Below are 23300 nucleotides of genomic sequence, written 5' to 3'. Positions count from 1 at the left end.
TTACTCTTTAAAATATAAAAAGCTTCACACTTAACCTAGAAAGAACTCTTGTGTATGTGCATGTGGATGTGTGCACACACATGATGTATGTGCTTATATATGTAAAACTGTGCTATGTGATAAACTTTCTGGTGACTTCCTTTAACACCATGTCTTCAGTGATTCTCTAGTATCACTGGGATTTCAGCTTCCTTTTGAGGATCCCTCGCAGGTTGTATGAGACCTTTGTAATGATCTGTAGAATGCCGCGTTTGTGCTTTCAGGACCCATTGTACCTTGACCATTTAAGCATACAAGGCTGATCGAAGTAAGTAAGTGTTAGTCGCTCAGTCGTGCCCGACTCTTTGCAACCTCATGGACTGCAGCCCACCAGGCTCCTCTGTCCATGAGATTTTCCAGGCAAGGATACTGGAGTGGGTTGTTATTTCCTTCTCCAGGGGATCTTCCCAACCCAGGGATCGAACGCGGGTCTCCTGCACTGCAGGCAGATTCTTTATCCACTAAGCTACAAGGGAAGCCCAAGGCTGATTAAAGTAAGCCCCAAATGAAGCAGGAAGTCAGCGGAGCTGAAGGCTGTGTTCTCCTCAACAGGAGACTTACACTTTTGCTGTAAGCAATGGTCATCACCACGTCTGCATCAGCCAAATCCAAGAGAGAAAACCAGAGAGAAGAGAGCTAATCAGAGCCTTCTCCCTGTTCTTTTTTCTTATGTGTATTTTTTTCGGGGGGAGTGTGATCTATTCATGTGCAGTTTTACAGGATTTTATTGAGCCGTTTTTGTCCCAGTTTATAATTTGAAATTAAAATAAATGGAACTGTGTGTGGTATTGTTTTTTGAAAGATATATTTGCCTTTATTCCTGACCTGAATGATTCTGTGCATGTAACCATTATCCTTACCAACATTAATCTGATTGATCACCCAGGTCAGTCTCCTTTTCAAAGCAGGAATGCCAACTTCCCACTCACCAACCCACCATATTTTAGTGGCTCCCCAGATTTGGGGATTTAAGAACCAATACACTAAACAGACTTCTCCTGGTGGCTCAGATGATTAAAAAATCTGCCTGCAATGCTGGAGACACCGGTTATAAATATTTAGTAATATTTGTTAAATTTTTGTTTTGTCAGGAAGACACAAGCTAAAACAACCACCATCTTTTGTCACTGTTTCATAAAATTACCCAAAGTATTTTATTTAGTTATTTTAATACCAGTACTTGTTTAATAGGGCTTCCCTGTTGGCTCAGCTGGAAAAGAACCTGCCTGCCAGTGCAAGAGATGAAAGAGACACAAGTTTGATCCCTGAGTCAGGAAGACCCCCTGGAAAAGGGAATGGCAACCCACTCCAGAATTCTTGCCTGGAAAATTCCATGGACAAAGGAGCCTGGCGAGCTGCAGTCCATGGAGTCACAAAGAATCACACTTGTTTAATGCCAAAAGTGTGAGAAGCCCATAATTTTACATTAAATTTAACTCTTCGAAAAATTCCCTGCACTTGTTTTTCTGTTTACCACTTGGCGATCATCTCGCCCTGGACTGGTTTTTGTGAAATCTGCATCTATAGCTGCATCTCTGACCCAGCCCCACTTGAACGCTGCTCGTGGTGGCAAGCTCTCTTAAGATAGTTTTTAGACAGGACTTCTTTATAGTTTTTTTCTTTTCCGGGTGAGCATCTACAAGGCTGTCAGCCATTTCCTCCTAGTAGGATATGATTTCTAGACCTTTGTCTACTATGCCCACCCTCCCCCAGAAGAGCTCAGACTAAGTAAAAGGAGATGTTAGAACAAACATGTTTCCTGTAGAAAGCACTCTGAAAGCAGACTGTCATTATTCCTTTATTTCTTTACTCCTTTCTCCTGAGTTATGACTGTTGATCACTGTCAGGCACTGTGCTGGGGCCTGGTATACAGAGAGGAAGTGATCCAAGGGCACACATTAATGGGGATACAGATGTGGAGGCGATGCAAGGCTGCCCGGGAGGTGGTAGGGACGCACTAGCTCAGGCAGTGCCAGAGGCAGCGCTTAGCTTGGTCAGGGGAGGCCAGAGAAGGCTTGCTGCTGCTGGAGACAAGTTTTACACCGAGACTGCAGAAAGATGCTGAATCTTCCAGGTGAAGTGACATCTTAAATATCAGGAAGTTAAGATGGAGCAGGGCAGGTGCAGGGCTTATATAGGATCCACAGGTAATCTGGAGCTGTTTGAGATTTCTAAGGCTGTTGTTACAGGGACCATAAACTGGGTAACTTAAAATCATTATTTCACAGTTCTGAGGGCTAGAAATCCAAAATTAGGCATCAACAGAACCATGTTCTCTTTGAAAGTTTTGGGGGAATCCTTCCCCGCCTCTTCAGCCCATGGTGACTTGCTGGCAGTCCTGAGTGTTCTGGCTTCTAGCTGTATCCGCCCCCTCACCCCCAAGCTCTGTCTCATCATCACATGGCATTCTCCCTGGGTCTCTATCTGAGTCCAGATTGCCCTCTTACAAGGACACCTGTCACATTGGATGCAGGCCTACCCTAATGACCTTATCTTAATTTGATTATATCTACAAAGATTCTGTTTCCAGATCACGTGCACAGGTACTGGAGCTTAGCACTTGGATGTACTTTTTTTTTGGGGGGGGGGTGGAGATGGGGTGGGACACAATTCAACCCATAGTGGTGGGTGTCAGGGAATGTTGAGCAAAGAGGCCCAAAAGCATAATTTCTTTCTATGGTCAGGATCATATATTTTCCTCAGTACAACCTAAATCTGTCTCATTCAGAGAACTAGAATTTGTTTCTAATCAAAAAATCCAGGTATTTTCATATGAGTAAGCCAAGGGTTTCCCTAAATTTATACAGTTGACCTCCACCACCCTACCACCCCTACCTTGGAACTTATATTAATACTTACTTTTCCCTATTAAATATTACAATGTTGGCTTTGGCCAAAAATTCATTCTAGCCTGTTGAAATAATTCTGACATCTTACTTTCACCACCACCCCCAACCCAGCTTTGGGATGTTTATATATCTAATAAATGTACTATCAGTGACCTGGTTTATAGCAATTTTAAATGTTATATACATGCTGGCCAAGAACAGAGCCGTGTGGCTCATCACTAGATGGTTCCTCCGTGCTGTGACCCTGACCATTCAGACTAGCTTAGTCACTTGTTTAGCTAGTTACCCACTCACTCAAACCACACTTCCTCTTCCCAGATACACTCCTCTAATCCCTGAGCAAATAATGACTTTTATTTAGCTCAAATCAAAATATACATTGTAGCATTTCCAAGCAACCCTGACCTTCCTCACCCACCCCCCAGAGTAGAAAGAGCAAACTTTAATATTCCTGAGTTGCTCTAAAGGACTTTACTGATGACTGTTCTCTTGTCTTGCTAACCTTCTAGTTCACCAGTCCATTCTGCAATTTCTCTTCAGGTCAGCATTAGCCTTACCTGCCTTTTGCTTCTAGAATCTAGTTTTCTGTTCTTTTAAAGAATCAGAATATTTTTCCTTTCCATTACCACCTCTCCTATTATGCAGGTTTTCTCAAAACAACCAAGATTGGAAAATCTTTGCTGATGGTGTCCTGTAAACAAGAAGCACTTTTAGCCCCAGCCTGGGAAATCCCATGGACAGAGGAGCCTGGCAAGCTGCAGTCTATGGCGGTCCCAAAAGTTGGATACAATTTAGCAACTAAACCACCAACCACTTCATTCACAGCCCCCTTACTTATGGAAAATGCAGTAAATTTAAGCTCTCTTGAGAGTGAGGCATATTACCTTCATTTGAAACATGGTAATTTTGTGAAACTGATACTAAAGTAACTTAACAGCATTCCGCTAGCTCTTTTTGGTTCCATTCTTTTCAGTTCAGTTCAGTTCAGTCACTCAGTCCTGTCTGACTCCTTGCAACCCCATGGACTGTAGCCCACCAGGCCTCCCTGTCCATCACCAACTTCCGGAGTTTACTCAAACTCATGTCCATTGAGTCGGTGATGCCATCCGGCCATTTCATCCTCTGTCGTCCCCTTCTCCTCCTGCCCCCAATCCCTCCCAGCATCAGAGTCTTTTCCAATGAGTCAACTCTTTGCATGAGGTGGCCAAAGTACTGGAGTTTCAGCTTTAGCATCAGTCCTTCCAATGAACATCCAGGACTGATCTCCTTTAGGATGGACTGGTTGGATCTCCTTGCAGTCCAAGGGACTCTCAAGAGTCTTCTCCAACACCACAGTTCAAAAGCATCAATTCTTTGGTGCTCAGTTTTCTTTAAAGTCCAACTCTCACATCCATACATGACTACTGGAAAAACCATAGCCTTGACTAGACGGACCTTTGTTGATAAAGTAATGTCTCTGCTTTTTAATATGATGTCTAGGTTGGTGATAACTTTCCTTCCAAGGAGTAAGCATCTTTTAATTTCATGGCTGCAATCACCAACGGTGGTGATTTTGGAGCCCCCAAAAATAAAGTCTGACACTGTTTCCACTGTTTCCCCATCTATTTGCCATGAAGTGATGGGACCAGATGCCATGATGTTAGTTTTCTGAATGTTGAGCTTTAAGCCAACCTTTTCACTCTCCTCTTTCACTTTCATCAAGAGGCTCTTTAGTTCTTCTTCACTTTCTGCCATAAGGGTGGTGTCATCCATTCTTTTGCATAAAGGTAATTCCTCTCTGATGTTCTTAAGTTTTAGAGCCATACTATTCTGTCTTTGGAATGATTGCTTATATTTATCTGCAGTGTCCAAGGACAGTCTTTTTCAGAAAGAAACCAGTGGGAAACCCACGTGCGAGCCCTGTTTATCCTTTTCCATCAGATATGCTCTTAAGAGACGTGACCACTGTCACGAGTGACCCTTGAACGAAATATCTAAGTTTAGAAACATCAACTGTGCTGGCAGGCTATTCCCTTGCCTATCCAACTCAAGTGTATCTTTTTTTTTTTAAACTAATGATAACATTTATATTATATCCCCAGATTTCTTAGAACTGAAGTGAGTGAAGTAGATACCGTTTTCCTTCTCAGTCTGTTCTTCAAACAGGCTTTTCAAGGTTGTGGGGCAGTCAGGATTTATTACTTTAAAAAAAGATGGCCTCATAGCATTTGGAAATCAATACACTGGTGCTGTGTACTGGATCAAAGCCAGCATTAGGGCTCAGTCTAGGAAATGTCCAATTTGACCCTGTCCTTTTTTAGTTTGTGTCAGAATCAAAAGAAATGTCTAGGTAATTTGCACACTCTGTTTTAATAGTTTCAGATAACTCTCTGTTTTACTTTAGAGAGCATGTTTACTTTTGCTCTCTGTCACGTTCTTCTTGTTTTGAATGAAACAGTCATTTATGGTTTGAGTGTTGAAGTTTAATGCATTCTGTTTTACAGACTTCTGGTACTCTGTGTGTGTTGTGTGTAAAAGCTTTCTAGTTTTGATTTTGCAAAACAATCTAGGAACCAAAACTCTTCTCAGTTTTTTGTGTTCCCCTGCCACCAACCCTTTGTAGATTTCCTTTTAGTAGCAATTTTTAATTCCATATTAAGCTCCTAAATTACCTTGCTTCCCTCATTTGTTTTTATAAGCTAAATTGGGATAAGATACAAGGCCATGTTCAAGGCAGAATCCAGTATTTCCCTGCTCTGGCTGCCAGTCTCCCTCAATTCCCCATACCAAACACTTTAAGGGAAAAAATGTATATTGCATATTTATGTTTTATTCATACACGCAATATATATTGAGAGGGTTTCATTATGCAAAGATCTGAACTGAAAAATAACCATAAAAAATGGTGAGTCTACATTTCTCAACATTCTTGTGTCTTAAGGACCACATCATTATGACGGTGAGGAGGGAAGTTTAGTTATCTCCAGTGATAAGAATTAAAGTGCCCTTATTCCAAATAATTCTAGGAGGAGTGGAAGAAAAGGTTAACATTTATTTGTTACCAAGCATCTGTCATGGGCCAGCACTGTGCTGACCCGCTAGTAACAGTGCCGTGAAGGAGATGTTACCACAGCCTTGGTGGTGGAAAGGGTACAAATGGGGATGATGAGGCCAGACACTCACACCCAAGTCACAGAGCTGGCTATTGGCCAAAGGACCCAAGTCACAGAGCTGGCTATTGGCCGAAGGTGCACTTGAAGACGGGTCTCTCTCTCGGCAGCTCCATCTGCTTTCCAATGTAACGTCATCTTCCTTCTCATATGGTGAAGTACTATATCAACGTGAAGGTGAGATCGTCAGAGCAAAGAAAACACATCACAGATTTTGGCGGGAGAGGGAGAAAATTTCTTAAATGCTCTATCATTGTCAGATTATAAATTCAACTCAGAAATGAAACACGATTTTATGTAATTAAATTGCCTTTGTTTTAAATGTTAGACATTAATCAGCATGTGGACACTTTTTGAGACTCATTTTTATGATAGACTATCTACATTTTACTTGCAAAATTCTGGGTTCCATTTGCAGCAAGTGTTATTTTCCTCTGACATATTAGTACTTGGGTGCACTAATTTGGGGCTGACCATCTGTGACTGCATGCTAAGTGCTGCAGTACGGTGGCTTCTGGCTGAAATATGGTCATAAGGTAGGGTCAGTGACCCTTTGTGTGCTGTGTGCTCTTAAAAAAACATAAAATAGTGTAAAGCTGCTTTACCTTGATTGCGGATCATAATAGACTGGATACTAAGCTCTAATAGCAAATCTGTGTAATAAGTCAAATGCTTTATAGTGTGCTCGTTATTTAGGAGAGAGGTATAAGTTTTTCACAGAATATGGCAAAAAGTGCATCTTAACCATTTCTAATGAGGTGGTTTTTAATATTCATTCTGTATGAATTATTTAGTTTGAGCCATACATGCAATAAACAGCATCAATTGTTGCTTTTGTGTAGCATGTATAATAGTTTAGCTGTGCCAGCATCAGTGTTGAGAAGGCAGAGAAACAGGAGAGGTTCTACATTTAGTCATAAGTTATATTCATCCCAAATCTGGGTGTAAATTAGTAATTTTATTTGTATTCTGAAAGGATGTGTTCATCTTAAAATTTCAGTGTTATGAAAAACTAGATATGTAGATATATTTTCTCTTGAAAAATGTGCTGCTTTGTCCCCAAACTTCTGTAGTTTATTCCCCATCCGCTCATATGTTGTAAAGCAGCCCGTCTAGCGAGGGCTGGACCACTCAAGGATGGTGTTTGCTTCTGCTACATTAATCTACAGGCTCCAGGTCTGGAACTGGAGCCAGAATTTACTGTCCTTTCCAGGATAGTTCAGAAAAGAAGACCATGGTGATTCCTTTTCTCCCTCTCCTCTTTGTTCACAGAGGCAAACCATTGGCTTTCTATAACACAGATACCACAGGCTATTTTTCTCAGATATTATTTTAAAGCATTTAAGGCTAGTTAAAAGAAGTCCTCTGTCTTAAAGCTTTCCTGTCCTTTAGAACCTTGCCATTCATCTCCTAGCTCTCCTGAGCCCTCCATGATAACTTCTTGAACTTGAATGTTATTGCCTGAGTGCAAAGAGCCAAAAAAAAAAAAAAAAGAGTAATACTAAAACAAAAATGTAACATTTCTCTCTGCTAATTCTAGCTGTAAGATTTTTGTTAATCTTACCAAAATCCTGCTTTCATCATATCATTCCACAGTTGCAAAACCTCCAGCCACATTCTGTGCCCTGACTCCTTTTCCTAGAACCCAAGGCCCTGTCAGACCTTTTCCAGACTTGGCTTCTCTTACTCCTCACACAGCTTGCATTAGACAGATTCCTCTGTTTACTGTCTTCCATGGCCTACCTGAATTTGTTTTCCCCAAAGTCCTTTTTGCTGAACTTGACCTTCATCCTGTTTATGCTCCTTTATTTAGCTTTCATCATACAAGATCACAACATTCTTAGTTATTTTTTTAATATTAAAAAATCCCTTGCACTCCTTCGCCCCAAAACGGTTCCCCTTGATGGCAGGAATGGCATCTTACATATTTTTCATAGGCTTTGGATGGTGAAGGGCCTACTGGAGACATGCTGTAAATATGTGTGGCTTGATTTCTTAGTCTGACCTCCTTCTGGACTGTACTTGTCTTTCACATGTTCATTCAGCTTCGGGACCAGGTTTGCCTTTGACCTTTAGGACTGCAGCAACTTTTCCTGCCAAATATTTTCCACCTTCAAACCCTGGCTGCCATTCCAGCCGCATCAGATGTGCCTTCCTCTTCTGTCCCATACACAGAATCATGTATTCACCAAGCACACCCAAGTGAAAGGGGCAGTGACCGAACATTAAGGAATCAAGTCAAAATGGCTAGAATTACAAATGGAATATCTTTCTATACCTTTCATTGTTGTATCTTAGATGTCTTATACAGACAGCGAAAATCTTCAAGGCCAAAAAGCTGAAAGTTTTAAAATACCTGTCTCATATTGATTGCCTAATTTTAAAATTTCACATATACCTTATCTTCAAATGCTTACCACTTCTTATACTAAGTAAATAAAGAAAAGAGAACAAGTTGAACTATTCAAAATAGTGAGGATTCAGGATAACATGGATAAACAGCTCCTTCTGCTTTTTTCTATTTTAGGCCTCATTGTCCAACAAACTTTAATGTTAGCAGAGTGTATATAATTTATACTTTCTTGAGCTAAAGCAAATTGTAGGAAATCCCCTTTCCTGGGAAGTCATTGAAAAGATAAAGAAGCAGAAAAAAAAGAAAAAGCAAATTAGAGAACTGTATCACCTGTGTGTGCATATTTGTGTGTGAATTTTTTTCCCTTTTCTCTCACAAGTCCACAGTCACAAGGAAGTTTTGGCTCTTGTTCATAAATCCATTCCCACCAAACAGATACATGTAGTTACTCTGTTGAAGCTTTAAAGCCAGCCATACCTCCTCCGGCCTGATACATTTGTTGTCTTGGGCCTCTTATTCCAAATAGAACAATGTTGCCTACCGAGAAGGTCAGGTAACAACTTTCTGAATGTTATCAGTATCTGTCTCAGAGACTTAGCAGTTCCAGAGTCTACCCTCATCCCTCTGCCTCCTGCTTGGAGCTATGCAGACTCAACACTGGGAACTGCTTTGAACCTCTGGAATATTCTGCAGTTGGCAAGTAAAGTATCTGCAGTTATCCACATGGTTGACCAAAGCAAACTTCTGCCTCTCTTCTTTGTTACTTATCAGCTTCCCTGGTAGCTCAGCTGGTAAAGAATCCGCCTGCAATGCAGGAGACCTGGGTTCAGTCCCTATGTCGGGAAGATCGCCTGGAGGAAGACATGGCAACCCCCTTCAGTATTCTTGCCTGGAGAATCCCCATGGACAGAGAAACCTGACTGGCTACAGTCCATGGGGTCGCAAAGAGTTGGATATGACTGAGCGAGTCAGCACAGCACAGCTGTGTAACCTTCAGTTCAGTTCAGTCACTCAGTCATGTCTGGCTCTTTGTGACCCCATGAATCGCAGCACACCAGGCCTCCCTGTCCATCACCAACTCCCAGAGTCTCCCCAAACCCATGTCCATCGAGTCAGTGATGCCATCCAACCATCTCATCCTCTGTCGTCCCCTATTCCTCCTGCCCCCAATCCTTCCCTGCATTAGGGTCTTTTCCAATGAGTCAACTCTTCACATGACAAAGTACTGGAGTTTCAGCTTTAGCATCATTCCTTCCAAAGAACACCCAGGACTGATCTCCTTTAGAATGGACTGGTGGGATCTTCTTGCAGTCCGAGGGACTCTCAAGAGTCTTCTCCAATACCACAGTTCAAAAGCATCAATTCTTCGGTGCTCAGCTTTCTTCACAGTCCAACTCTCACATCCATACATGACTACTGGAAAAACCGTAGCCTTGACTAGGTGGACCTTTGTTGGCAAAGTAATGTCTCTGCTTTTAAATATGCTGTCTCGGTTGGTCATAACTTTCCTTCCAAGGAGTAAGCGTCTTTTAATTTCATGGCTGCAATCACCAAGTGTGGTGATTTTGGAGCCCAAAAAAATAAAGTCTGACACTGTTTCCACTGTTTCCCCATCTATTTCCCATGAAGTGATGGGATCAGATGCCATGATGTTAGTTTTCTGAATGTTGAGCTTTAAGCCAACTTTTTCACTCTCCTTCTTCACTTTTATCAAGAAGCTTTTTAGTTCCTCTTCACTTTCTGCCGTAAGGGTGGTACTCTGCATATAAGTTAAATAAGCAGGGTAATAATATACAGCCGTGACGTACTCCTTTTCCTATTTGGAACCAGTCTGTTCCATGTCCAATTCTGTTACTTTCTGACCTGCACGCAGGTTTCTCAAGAGGCAGGTCAGGTGGTCTGGTATTCCCATCTCTTTCAGAATTTTCCACAGTTTATTGTGATCCACACAGTCAAAGGCTTTGGCATAGTCAATAAAGCAGAAATAGATGTTTTTCTGGAACTCTCTTGCTTTTTCCATGATCCAGCAGATCTTGGCAATTTGATCTCTGGTTCCTCTGCCTTTTCTAAAACCAGCATGAACATCTGGAAGTTCACGATTCACATATTTCTGAAGCCTGACTTGGAGAATTTGGAGCATTACTTTACTAGCGTGTGAGATGAGTACAATTGTGTGGTAGTTTGAGCATTCTTTGGCATTGCCTTTCTTTGGGATTGGAATGAAATCTGACCTTTTCCAGTGTAACCTTCAGTGGGTCCCATACTCTCTCTACTCCTCAGTTTCACATCTACAAAGTGTAATAAAACTTCACCTACTCAAAAGATTTCTGGGAAGATTAAAAATATTTGACCTAAATCACTTAAAACAGTGTCTGGCATAAGATAAAAGCTGTATTAATGTAAGCTGTTACTTCTGTTATTCCCCTGAATTGACTCACTAGGTCAGGCTTTCCAGTGTGGATCCTAATTCAATAGCACGTGGTCAGAAGTTTGGTTTTTCCCTCATTTCAGCCCCCTCTCCCTCCTTCTTGCTGGTTATTGTCATTTGCATGGGCACAATCTCTCTCACAGGGTGGGAAGTTTCTTTGTCCTTCAGAGGCAGTTCACTTATTAAGTCAAACAAACGATCGTCCTATATGCATGAGGAATATCCCACCTTTTTTCACACTTAAAATAAGCAGTTTTTGTTTACATTATGTGTACACTTTTTTGTAGTTTTTTTTCCACATACTTATTTTTTTTGTTTGTTTGATAATGTTTATAAAATAAATTAACATAAGCCTTGCTAATGACCCCATAGAGCCTTAAATGAATCTGTAACTGGGATGACCAATATTAAAATTACTCATCAACCCTTACCGCCATCTGTTGGTAGTAGGTGGAATAAACTCCATTCTCCAGAGGCTTGGCTTGTAACCAGCAATGTTCAAAAGCTCCAAATTCTCTACAAGGGGAGAGAATCAGTGTACGTGTGTGTGTGCACGCATGTACACTCACATGCCATGTGCACATGCATGTACATGCACATTGGACGAGTCTGTAAAGATATTCAACAATCCATTTCACATTTGTGTCCAGGACAATAGGTGATTTTAGTATTTTAATCTACTTTCCCGTGTCTTCAAATTACAACAAATATGCATTTCTTTTGTAATTATGGTAAATTATCAAAAAGGTAAAATTTACGAGTGACTAAATGATGGGAGACAGAGGAGAAAAATCAAGTTTTATTTTAGTAAGTGCAAACTAAATATACTTAGATTTTATATTACAGCCAACGAAAGAAGAAATGGAAATGGGGAGATATGACAAAAGCTGTGGTGCAAAGGAAAGAAATTTAGGTAGATTCTAAGCAAAACTTTTTTCAGCCAATAGGTTTAAATTTGAGTTTTTACTTGTTTATCCTTCCCTTTGAGATTTTCAGTACTCTGTAGTCATGTCCCTTAATTACTCTCTATCCTTTTACTATCAGAGTTTCCTCTGGGGTGGATCGTCTACTCTTAGCACAGAATATTATATTCTGGGTAGCTACAACTGTGAGTCTGAGTCTTCTTACTTTGAAGCTGATAAAACCCAAAGAATCTTTGTTTTCATATTTTCCCCAATAAAATTCTGCAGCTTGCTCTCTTGGGCATGCATCTCCTTGGTGTTCTTAGAGTGTGAATCCTACTCAGTTAGGAGGCCTGTTTTCTCCAATAAATCATATGTCCCTGTTACTAGATTTTTTGTTCTGTTTTGTTTTACAAATTAAGTTGCAAATAGGAGTGGGGAGGTGAAAATCTGGTTGCTTTATGAATTTCCCCCCCAGATATCTGTTACTCTTACAGGCACTGATCAACGATAGACTTAGGCTAAATGTTAATCATCTGTAATGAGTTCTCCCCCAGCCACTCCATCGCTTGCCTCACATTATTAAATCTTAACTACAGATAAGACTAGCAGGGAGGGATAGTAACCACTCTGAACCCTGCTGCCCCCTCTCCTGCTCATTGAAGTGCCATTTGCCACGTGGCTTTTCCCCATATTGTAGATCCTTTCTCATGTCATCAGAAGAGCTTGTTCTGTACTCCATCCCCACAATATGACTGCATCAGCCCCTGAGAAACTGACTTCACCAGGGCCTGAGCAATTTAAAAGTATTTCTGTTTCCAGGCCAGGGATCTGTATTTTTGTGAGAGCCCCTTGTGCTCTGAGCAGTATAACTGAGTGAACAGTTCACAGAAAAGATGTAGGAAAGGAAAACCCTTCAGACCCCTGCCCCCACAACCCCCACCACCACCTGTGGTAACTCCATAGAAGTAGCCTCCTGAACCCCTGGATTGGAGAGAGGCTGGTATGCAGTAGTACCATGGCTGAGTGAAAACTGTCTTGACTTTCTGGGAAGTCATGGGCTTTCAGTGCTAACCCACAAATCATGATGAAAACCACAATAGAAAGTAAAACTGATAAATGATAGACATATCTCTTCTTCTATACACACCCCCATCCCTCCTTCAACTATGAACCACCTGTTTATTTCTTGTGTCTAAAACAAACAAAAAACTTGCTTTGGCTTGAAAAATAAATCTATTCTGATGCCTTAATAGAAGAGAGCTTCCATTTTTTCCCCTCACTGTTCATACTCTGAGTGTATAAAGGAAATTGTTTCTCAAAATAATTTCTTTTTTTTTTTTTAATTCCTGCAGACTTTATTAGAATCACATGGAGGACCGCTGCTCAAAAGCTTTTTCCCTCTTAAGACCACCTTTAATCTTTAAAGTATACTCTGGCCAAGGCAGGGGAAGGGAAATGTCTAGAGCCCAACAAATTTCTTATTAGCCCAACTTTCTCACCAGCTTATTTCCATTTTACAGCCATAGAAAGCTTAAAGGAGTTCTACTACACCTTCATCATCTCTGAGGCCTAAGGCCCAGAACACTCTATAGCAGTTATCCCAAAGGAGCACTTAAGTAATGTATTTATCAGGTTAGGACTAAGAGTTAATCCAGTAGTTTCTCTGCCATGCATTTCTCAACATGCACTTCTGAGCAGTATTCTTCCATGCACAACAGGAACAGGATGGGCAAGGATGAAACTCAAATGTGTTGAACAGGCTAGTCTGTTTCATCCCACAGAAACTTCAAGGAATCACCCCCACCAACCTACCCAAGATCAAGTAATAAGCCATCTTCAATAGATTATTTGAACAAATGGTAATTAGCGCACACTTCTTCAACAGATTCATTTCTTTAAAGGAATGGATTTTGAAGAGAAAAAACATGGGGCAGAGAGGTGTGGAATAGAAAATAAATACAAATGTAAGCTGTTTTGCTAATTGCTTTATAACCACAAACTAGTACAGAGAATGCCCTCTACAAAACACAAGACAGGTTCAAAGGTGGAGGTGTTCCCTTAGGCAAGGCTGAAGGCTTCAGTCCCTGGTATTTGGAATTTAGGCTGCAGTCCTTGTTTTTGGATGGATCACTGGGTGTGTGGCACAGTCCATGCTTTTAACCAGATTTGAACAGGAGAATGGCCACTTGGCCCAAGTAGATGAAGTGTTTGGTTTCACGTGTCACATAACTACCGAAGTTCCTCCCCACGATGCAGTGCCAGGTGGGGTTGTACTTCTTGTCGAACTCCTTCTTGATATGGGCCACAATGTCCTTCTCTATATTATATCTCTCCAATGCCTGAGTAGCACACTCCACCAAGTCCTGTTGCATCTCCTTAGACATATCGTTGTTCTTGATCTCAGCCTTTCGGTCACACATGGTTACCAAGGAGCAGGGGCTGGCCGACTGCAACGGTCTCCTGGCGGAGGGGCTGGTGAGGCTCACACCTGTGTAGAGAGGGGGTCGCAGCTGAAGCCTTGGCGCATTTCTCATTTCATAGAGAAACTGCAGTAAGAACTTTAACTATTTTTCATTTTTGATGTGTTAGGCAAGATCTTAGACCCAGAATTTCTGTGAGCTTTTGTTTTCCCATTTGCAAAAGTGAGAATAAGAGCAGCTACCTCTTAAGATTGTTGTGAAGTTAAATAAGATCATACACAGAAAATGCCTAGAACTTTAGTAGAAACTGCTGCTGCTCCTGCTGCTACGTTGCTTCAGTCATGTCCAACTCTGTGCAACCCCTTAGACGGCAGCTCACCAGGCTCTCCCGTCCCTGGGATTCTCCAGGCAAGAACACTGGCGTGGATTGCCATATCCTTCTCCAATGCATGAAAGTGAAGTCGCTCAGTCATGTCCGACTCTTAGCGACCCCATGGACTGCAGCCTACCAGGCTCCTCCGTCCATGGGATTTTCCAGGCAAGAGTACTGGAGTGGGTTGCCACTGCCTTCTCCGTTAGTAGAAACTAAGTAAATGTTATTCCCTTTCTGGTTTCTTATCAAATCGCCCACTGAATGGTTGAGGAGATTAGGGATGGTTTCATGGAAAATCTAGTGTTAACAACAGGTTCTTTAAATTCAAAAGATTGGTAGGAGGGGGCAGTGGAGAGACGAGAGAACCATGTTCAACTCTCACCTCTCCCCCCCTGTTTTTTTTTATTTGCTATGCTAGTTCCCCACCAAGGATTGAACCCATGCCCCCTGCATTGGGAACACAAGAGTCTTAACCACTGGACCACCAGGGAAGTCCCAGAGAGTTTAAGGCAAAGTAATGTTTAAGGCAAATTAATATTAGACACATGTTAAAAGAGTTAATGACTAGCTGGACTCAGGAATGGCCGAGTTGATGATGTCTCAGGGACATCACCAGCTTCCCAGGTGGCTCAGATGGTAAAGTGTCTGCCTGCAATGCGAGAGACCTGGGTTCGATCCCTGGGTCAGGAAGATACCCTGGAAAAGGAAATGGCAACCCACTCCAGTACTCTTGCCTGGAAAATCCCATGGACAGAGGAGCCTTGTAAGCTACAGTCCATGGGGTCGCAAAGAGTCGGACACAACTGAGCAACTTCACTTCAGAGACCACAAACTTGATGGAACAAGGGGATCTAATGGTGCTATAGAATGAAAAGATACATGAAGAGGAGACAAGGAAAGATTTGTCTAGGGTTCTTGGGAGATATGACTTAGAAAATAGAGGACATGAGGTAACATGTAACTAGATATTTAAGTATTTTATATTTTAATAAGATACTAAGATGTTTAAGTAAAGAGAAGAAGACAAAAACTAAACCTTTGGTCAGATTAAAATAAAAACCCAGGAAGGAGAAATTGGCTTCATCAGAGAAGATTCGTTTATTAAATCCATGACATTGGATATATTTCCTAGGGAAGAGAAGGTGGAGGACTAATTATTAAATGTGATGAAAGAACTTGGTTAAGGAGAGAGAGAGGAGGGAGCTGAATGAGGAAGAAAAAAAAAAAAAAACTGAAAGAGAGAGCAGAAAGGTGAGATGGGATCCCCAGAATGAGGGTCCTAGAAGCTAAGGTGTGAAAGTGAGGAGTAATGTCAGATGTAGCAAAGATCAAAGAGAACCCACACCAGACGAAAGTATGGCACGGATGGAGTCTCTGGATTCAGTGCTACCAGGAGCCTCTTCTCTTTCCCTGCTTCCCACTCCTTCCTCTCTCCACGTCTTCTTCCTCATTATTAATGTGGAGAGCAGAACCAGAAAGATAGAAGGCCAGCCCCTGACCTTCTCTAAATTTCCTTCTATTTGGTTTACAAAAAACCCTGAACTCTGTGACCTCAAGCAAAGTCCCTTAATCTCTGTAACTCCCAATACCTTTATCCTACATTGAAGTCATACCAGTTTTCTTCCCTGCTTTTGCAAAGGGCTGAGGTAGGGATGCAGTCTAAAAGCATTTTCAGCTAAAACTTGTACAAAGGAGAGAGTTCTGATAAATATCAAGCGTGTCAATAACTTAGGTAACTTGCTAAAAGGTGGTCTTTAAATCACTTACTTTTTTCTGGTTTGCAAATTTTTTTGTTGTAAGCTTAGTGACCTTCTATTAAGGTTGTTGCAAATACTCAGTCTTTACAGGGAATTGAAGGTGTTTATGCAGCCTTATGCCTCTTGGATGTAATTGTCATTTAAACCTTAAGTTATCTTTACTTTTATGCTCAGTTAGTAATCATTTGATTACATGATTACACAGAGTGAAGTTAACTGAGGGAGAGTGGTGGCCCAAACTATTTGTTTCTTCTAGATAAGTATCTTTCAGCTTGTTCAAATGCATAAAATAGAAACCTGCAACATTGAAAATGTTTTAAAGTACTGCACAGATACTTCCATTTCCTAAAACTTTTAAGTCTTTTTAGTCCTCAGCAGCAATCACAAGAAAATATTAGAGAAAATGTGAAATTTTTAAAGTAAATATATAGAAAATTAAAATTGGGGGATTTGGCATGTATAAATGTGGAAATAGTCTCAGATAAGTATGTTAGATGCCTTTCCCATAGACCCAGTAATTTTTAAGAATTATTTTTCAAAGGTTTTCTCTGTTTTTTGATGACTATCATAGATAGCAGTGCTTTGCATTGTAGTCTGGTCACTGTGAAAGGATATAGGGTAGTACCTATATTTAAACTCTCTTGCCCCTTTGTTTTCTTTTTTTTTAATTATGTTTAATTATTTATTTTTTTGTACCAGGTCTTAGTTGAGACATGCAGGATCTAGTTCCCTGGCCAGGGTTTGAACCTGGGCCTCTTGCTTTGGGAGCTCAGAGTCTTAGCCACCCGCCATCAAGGAAGTCCCCCCCTTTGTTTTCCATAGCAGTGCACTCAGTTTTAACATTCTGAATTGTTTTCCTTCTTTCCCCAACTTCTATTGTACATGAAGGAATTTGAACACATTTTTCATACAAACTCTCATAAATTAATGCTTGGTTCCTGGTTCATTGTTTTTTGTTTTTTATTGCCTATTTCTTGCACACACATGCCCACTTATACATTAGTGAGTACAGTGTGTAACTATTATTATGGCATTAAAAGAGGTCTTAAAAATATATTTATAAATAGTCATCAAAATCTTAGATAAAAAGACCTGTTTTAAATATTACATTTAAAATGCTTAAATATCCCATCAAGCGTGTTAAAGATACATATTCCAACACACCCTTCTGTGATGATCTAGAGCCACACAGAATCACCTGCAAAAGCAAAATGAATAGAGTGATTCAGGGAGCTTTCTTGCCTCAGTTAGTTCATAAAGGCTTTATGCATCGTAGTCCTTTCCCTTAACAATTCTGTAGCCTTGCCTTTGGCTTTGCATTTGACCACAGACATAGTGTTACTGTGGGCTTCCCTTGTAGCTCAGTTGGTAAAGAATCTGCCTGCAGTGTAGGAGACCCGAGATCGATCCCTGGGTTGGGAAGATCCCCTGGAGAAGGAAATGGCAACCCACTCCAGTATCCTTGCCTGGAAAATCTCATGAATAGAGGAGCCTGGTGGGCTGCAGTCCATGGGGTTGCAAAGAGTCGGGCATGACTGAGCGACGCACACACAACACACGCACACACACACACACACAGTGTTACTAGAAGAAACTGCTTTTTGTAGAGAAACTATTTTTCCTAAAGCTCACATTCCATTTCTTTGGTCCCAAGATCACCAGGTAAGTGCCTGATTTCTCCAAGCTAAGTATCAAACTATAATCCAAAGAGCCAAATGAGGGGTCTAGCCATTCCTCCTTTTTAGTTTAGCTTGAGTTTCGAATTCTTATTTCCTGTCCCCTAGTAAAGAACATTTTATACTTTAAAGTTTGCAGAGGTTTAATAAGTGTGTGTGTTCTCCGGACTTAAATATTAATAAAGGTTCCTCAATTATAACCTCTTGTTTTTTCTTTTTTTAGATATGGGAAGATTGTTTCCACAAAGGCAATTTTGGATAAGACAACAAACAAATGCAAAGGTATGTTTCCTTGTCTGATGATTTACTAAATCAGAGCTTCAAAAAAAAAGTGGAATTTTAAACCTGATCTTTGATTTCAAAACTACCTCCATTTATTAAACGCAAATCTTACATGTCAACCAGTTTCTGTCTTGCACGGTGTCAGCATATTGCTTACGTTGGTCCCTGGTTGAGTTTTGGCTGGAAACCCAACAGCAGCTAGCCGCTTGCCAGAATCCCAGATTTGACGCCAGTAGAGTTAACATGCAAAATACTGGCTGGCATTTATCCCCTGCTTTTAAAGGGGGAGTAGAGTTAGAAAATAGCTTTTCTTTCCTGAGCCTGAGGAGATTAGAGCTGCTTACCGAAGACCATTGGACTGTACTAAAGAACTGAAAAGATTACATATTGTGCAAATTGGCTCTATTAATTAGAATAGAGTAGTTTTAAGCAGTACTTAATTACGTGTTTCAATACTCCCAATTGTTCTCTGCTGAATGCCTGTTGACAATATTGGCAGCAGGGAGGGGAGAACCATTTTCACTGACCAAATTGTAATCGGGAGGGGAGGTCATACGCCCCTTTGAAATATGCTGCTGCATTAATTTGATGCACTGACCTTCAGTTTTCTGTGTAATTAGGATGAGCTCATCCAGCTCCATGAGCTGGAAGAGGAGGCGTCTACAGTAGGCAGCACTGATGCTCTGTGGCTCTGACTTTTAATGATCCAGCATCTTAACAATAGGCTTGTGATTTCTAGGAAAAGGGAAGAATGGAGTCAGCTGACTTTGAGTCTAACAACTGACCCCATGAATTGAAATAAGGTTGACAGGAATAGGCAGAGAAGGCAAATCTCCTCATTAATTAGACTCCAGTTTTCCAAGTAGGGGTGACGGTTGTGACTTAGCACAATCTGAACAAGGCAAAGAACGTCAATGAAGTCTATGGTACGGTGGGGCCTCGCCTTAGAAGCCAGCTGTTTCCTTTAATCTAGACTTGAAGTGATTCATTGTACTCCTGTCTCTTCTTCAAAGCTCCTGAATTTAAAGGAGCTATTGTGGCAAATATCTGAGCCCATGTTTAATCAGCATGGCACATTCAGGCAGTTTTGCCGTAGGACACTGAATAGAGCAGTGCTTTATGTAGAGCGATACTCAATTAATATTTTAAGTGAATTAAACTGGAGAGAGTCTAATTGTAGACTGAAATGTTTACCCAGTTACCAGGTTAGTCTTGTTTCACATATTTTAAAATGATTTGGATGAGCAGGGACACAGGGAAAAACTTTTTGGTTTTATCACCAAGAGATGGACTCATGCAGGTATAAACCAGGAAGCTGATCTCAGCATTTGTTTCAAACCAAGAGAGAAATCATAGTAGACAATAGTTTTACAGCCTTACCTACCTTTCTTCCTCCTGACCCCACCCAATTCCCTCTCCCTCAAAAAAGAAGTCTTCACATAGGTCAGTGTGTTAAAAAGCAGAGCTGCCCTAGTTAAGTGAGAGAGAGGACCGAGCGGCCTCCCTGAGTGAATTCTCTATCACACCTCTGCCCTGGACACTACTGTTTCACACTCTTCTCCAACACGACCCTATTGCCAAGAAACCAAAAGTCCACAGATGCTTAGCGTGATCTAGAAATGCTGTTGGTGGGAAAAAAAAAATACTAAACCTAACATCTTATAATAATATAAACCCATGATATTTGACAAGAGTCCAAAGATTAGTGGGGAGATTTGTGGGGCTTCTAAATAAGTATAAATCAGAACTAGTTTTCGATACATGTCTCCTAGAGAATTTCTCCTAAATTGAGTCGTAGGAGAGCCTGGCTAGTATGTGGGGGCAGTGATAGAAACCTTATAAGGCTTTTGTGTGTCACACAGGCCTCTCAGAAAGGAAAAATGATAGATATCTGGGGTGTGGATGAGTGGGTGAGGAGAGAGAGTAAGCAGGAATGGATTTATAAAATTCTGTAACGGGCAATGAAAGAGCTCCTGAAAAAAAGTAATTTTGGGACGAGTGAGAAAAAAAAAAACAGCATAGCTCACTATAAAGACTGATAACATGTTAGTAGCCATGTTATAAATAACTTGGGAAGGTGGGGTGGGTGGATGAATATAGGTAATGCTTAAGAATATTAGTATAAATGAAAAAAAAAAGATTAGTATAAATGAAAAGTGCTTGTATTGTATACTAATTTTTAGAGATTGAAACGAACAAAGAATTTCATACCTGAAAATTAGAGACCTTAGAGGTCATAGTACATTTTTTGGTCACAAAACATATTTGGGGGCCTTTCTCCAGAAGACAAAATTAAGCTGAAGGAAACATTGCTCTGAATAACATGTTGCTGTAGTTATTAAATTTAAAAATTTATTATTCAGTTGCTCTCCTACATTTCAACTTTTGCCAGTTTTTAGCCAACAAAAGGTGTTTAAATGCTTTTCAGCTCTAGTGTACATGCCAGTTCAGGACCAGGAAAAACTTACAAAGGATTGATTGTGCTCAGTGTTTACAGAGTTGCATATAAGACCAGAAAACACAAACGCACACAAAATGGGTGAGGACAAATCAGACCAAAGGAAAAACAGGGGCAAGAGCAGGAAGCTTCCTATTACTACAGAAATGGCCCTGCGTTTCCTGGTTGCCAAACCAAAAATAACGTACCTACTCCCATGATTCAGTAATCTCAGTGTAGAAGAAAACCCAAGAAGCAGAAATGCCGTAACTATGCCTGGTCCCAAGACCTGGGAGAATCCTCCTGGGGTTCCAGTGAGAGGATACTGTGTTATTTAGTGACTCCCACCTTCAAAAATATCTGTACACATGTTTAAATAATGAAACCCCAGAGAATCTGTGAGACCCATTTATATACTCTTATATTTACTTGAAAGTATTATAACAGGGAAAGTGAAAGAGCACACGGTTGCATGCATAAGCACGTTATATTTGTTTTAAGCAAATATTTATGAAACAGCTGTGTAGTGGCATTGGGCAAGGCCAGAAAAGAATGTAAACAGTTAGCTAAGATGCAGCCATTATGGATTTTTCCTAATAAGGAAATAACAGATAAAATAATACTAACACAGTACTTGAGTAGAAACTTCAGCTACATTAACATCAAACTTGGGATCTTCATCTTACTGTAATTTATTGATAACAATAAAATTAAAGAAGGACTCTTAAACATCCATCAGATATTACATCATTTCAATGTAGTTGGGTGTCCGTTTATGACCTGCTTAAGTTCTGCTTGGTAATAAAATATGTATGAGCGTGAGAGAGTGAGAATGTGTGTGCCCACATGCATCTTCATAATAGGTTGCATATTAGCGTTAATAACAGATTTCTAAAAAAATATGAAGTATATTTAACCTAATTTCTAACCTGGCTGTTGAGGAGCATTCTCTGTTTTTACCTGGGTCAGCCTCCTCTTTTCCTTCCAACCTGGGTATTTCTCTACTCACTGTCAAAATCAAATTAAGCCTTATTCCATCACAGTTCCAAGTAATAGAAAGAAGCTGCTATTTGTTTTAGCTTTGATACTCGTCTCTCTAAAATACCTATTTCTGTAATTCATAGTCTAGTTCACTAATTTTTTATCAGGCCAATATTTTTGTTGCTAACACTGCACACTCTTTGAACTACTTCTGAAGTTTCTGTTTTGTCGTGTTGATGTGTATATTTTGACCCTAGTTCCTTCCTGTCTAAATTACTGTAGCTTTATAATATCTATAAATAAATGATAGGCCTGGCCCCTCTTCTGTGTAACTTCCAGACAAGACTTTCCTTTTTCAAAATATTCTTACTCATTTAACATTAATTTGATAATAGGTTTGAGTCCCAAGTAGATCTCTGTTGATATTTTTGCCTGGAACCCTGATCATTTCACTGATGTGCTTTTAAATACAGTTGAACCTTTTCTTAGTAATTTAAGACTTATCATAGTGGCACATTAGTGATTGCCTGATTTAATACAGTGATGCTTATGGGATTGGTGAGGTTCATGGAACTGTTGCTCATACGCTCTGTAACGCCTGCTCTTTGTATTGTTTTCCTTTTTTACTGGTTGCTGTTAGTTTTCACTAGGTACCATCCATATGACTTTGTAGCAGCCCTACCCTCAACCTGACCCCTCTTTCCTCTAATTTCCTGCTTTTGATTTGTTATAGCCAGGGAAAATAGCTGACCAGCTTGTTTAAAATGTTTGAAAAGCTATGGATAAATAAGCTTTGAACCAGGGCCTCTCTTAGGATGTTGTTTATTTGTTTGTTTTATTATGTTTTGTTTTTAGACTTAAGACCAGGAACGTGAAAACAGCTCTTTTGGGTTTCTGGAGCCATTTCCCCCCTGCCCTTTATTTATTTTGAAGAGATTGTGAGCTGTATTTTAGATAAATAAGTAATATTTTTAAACAAGTTCTAATATGTAGATTATTTTATATTTGGAGTATCCAATGGTTGTACTGAATTTATTTCAAAAATGCAATTTACAGAATAAACAAATATTTGTAAGCTCTGTAGGATAGCTCCATCTTTCTTACCAAATTATTAAAAATGCTACTTTTTTCCTGAAGTTGATTCCCCCGGCCCATTTTTTTTTTTAATCTTGATTGATAACTTGGATGTCTTCCTCCCCAATCCCCTGCCTCACTCCAGCAAGTACAGACACTTGAGAAAAAGATCTGGAAAAGGAAATAAACTGGTTTCTCTTTTTTCCTTTTTTTTTAAACTTTGAAGGGAAACTTACTGAGCCCAGATAGGCGGGACGGACAGCCTGGGGAGGACATTGCAGTGCAGCTATAAAGCTTGGGACTGTCAGAACGTCAGGGCTTTGATTTTTGTTGCCTGCCTCAGAGACCAAATGGAGTCATCCTTTCCCTCTTTACATAATCATAAAATAACAGCTTAAATACTAATTGTGTTTTGCATTTCAGGTTATGGTTTTGTTGACTTTGACAGTCCTGCAGCAGCTCAGAAGGCTGTGTCTGCCCTGAAGGCAAGTGGGGTTCAAGCTCAAATGGCAAAGGTGAGTTGAGGTCTGGTGCTTATTCCTCCGGTCTCTGGCTTTGGTTCTGAATCTGGGCACAT

At 40.4% G+C, this 23300-nt stretch overlaps 1 protein-coding gene and 1 pseudogene across 28 annotated transcripts in view; one reads left to right on the top strand and one right to left on the bottom strand.

Moving 5' to 3' along the window:
- RBMS1 (RNA binding motif single stranded interacting protein 1) overlaps nt 1–23300 on the top strand; it is a 219968-nt gene that overhangs the window by 160295 nt on the left and 36373 nt on the right. For all 28 annotated transcript variants that reach the window (XM_086355769.1, XM_086355792.1, XM_086355716.1 and 25 more), the window contains 2 exons: nt 18173–18231; nt 23147–23238. In XM_086355769.1, the coding sequence (XP_086211895.1) occupies nt 18173–18231; nt 23147–23238 (151 nt within the window). The remainder of the gene's footprint in view (nt 1–18172; nt 18232–23146; nt 23239–23300) is intronic.
- LOC147378415 (dynein light chain 1, cytoplasmic pseudogene) lies at nt 13760–14158 on the bottom strand (annotated as a pseudogene).

This window comes from Bos grunniens, chromosome 2 (genome assembly GCF_055505025.1).
Source record: "Bos grunniens cultivar Pamir isolate PY7600 chromosome 2, Bosgru_T2T1.0, whole genome shotgun sequence".
NCBI classification, from domain to species: domain Eukaryota; kingdom Metazoa; phylum Chordata; class Mammalia; order Artiodactyla; family Bovidae; genus Bos; species Bos grunniens.
Note: the sequence above shows the minus strand (reverse complement) of the source record. Positions and strands in the feature narration are given on the sequence as shown.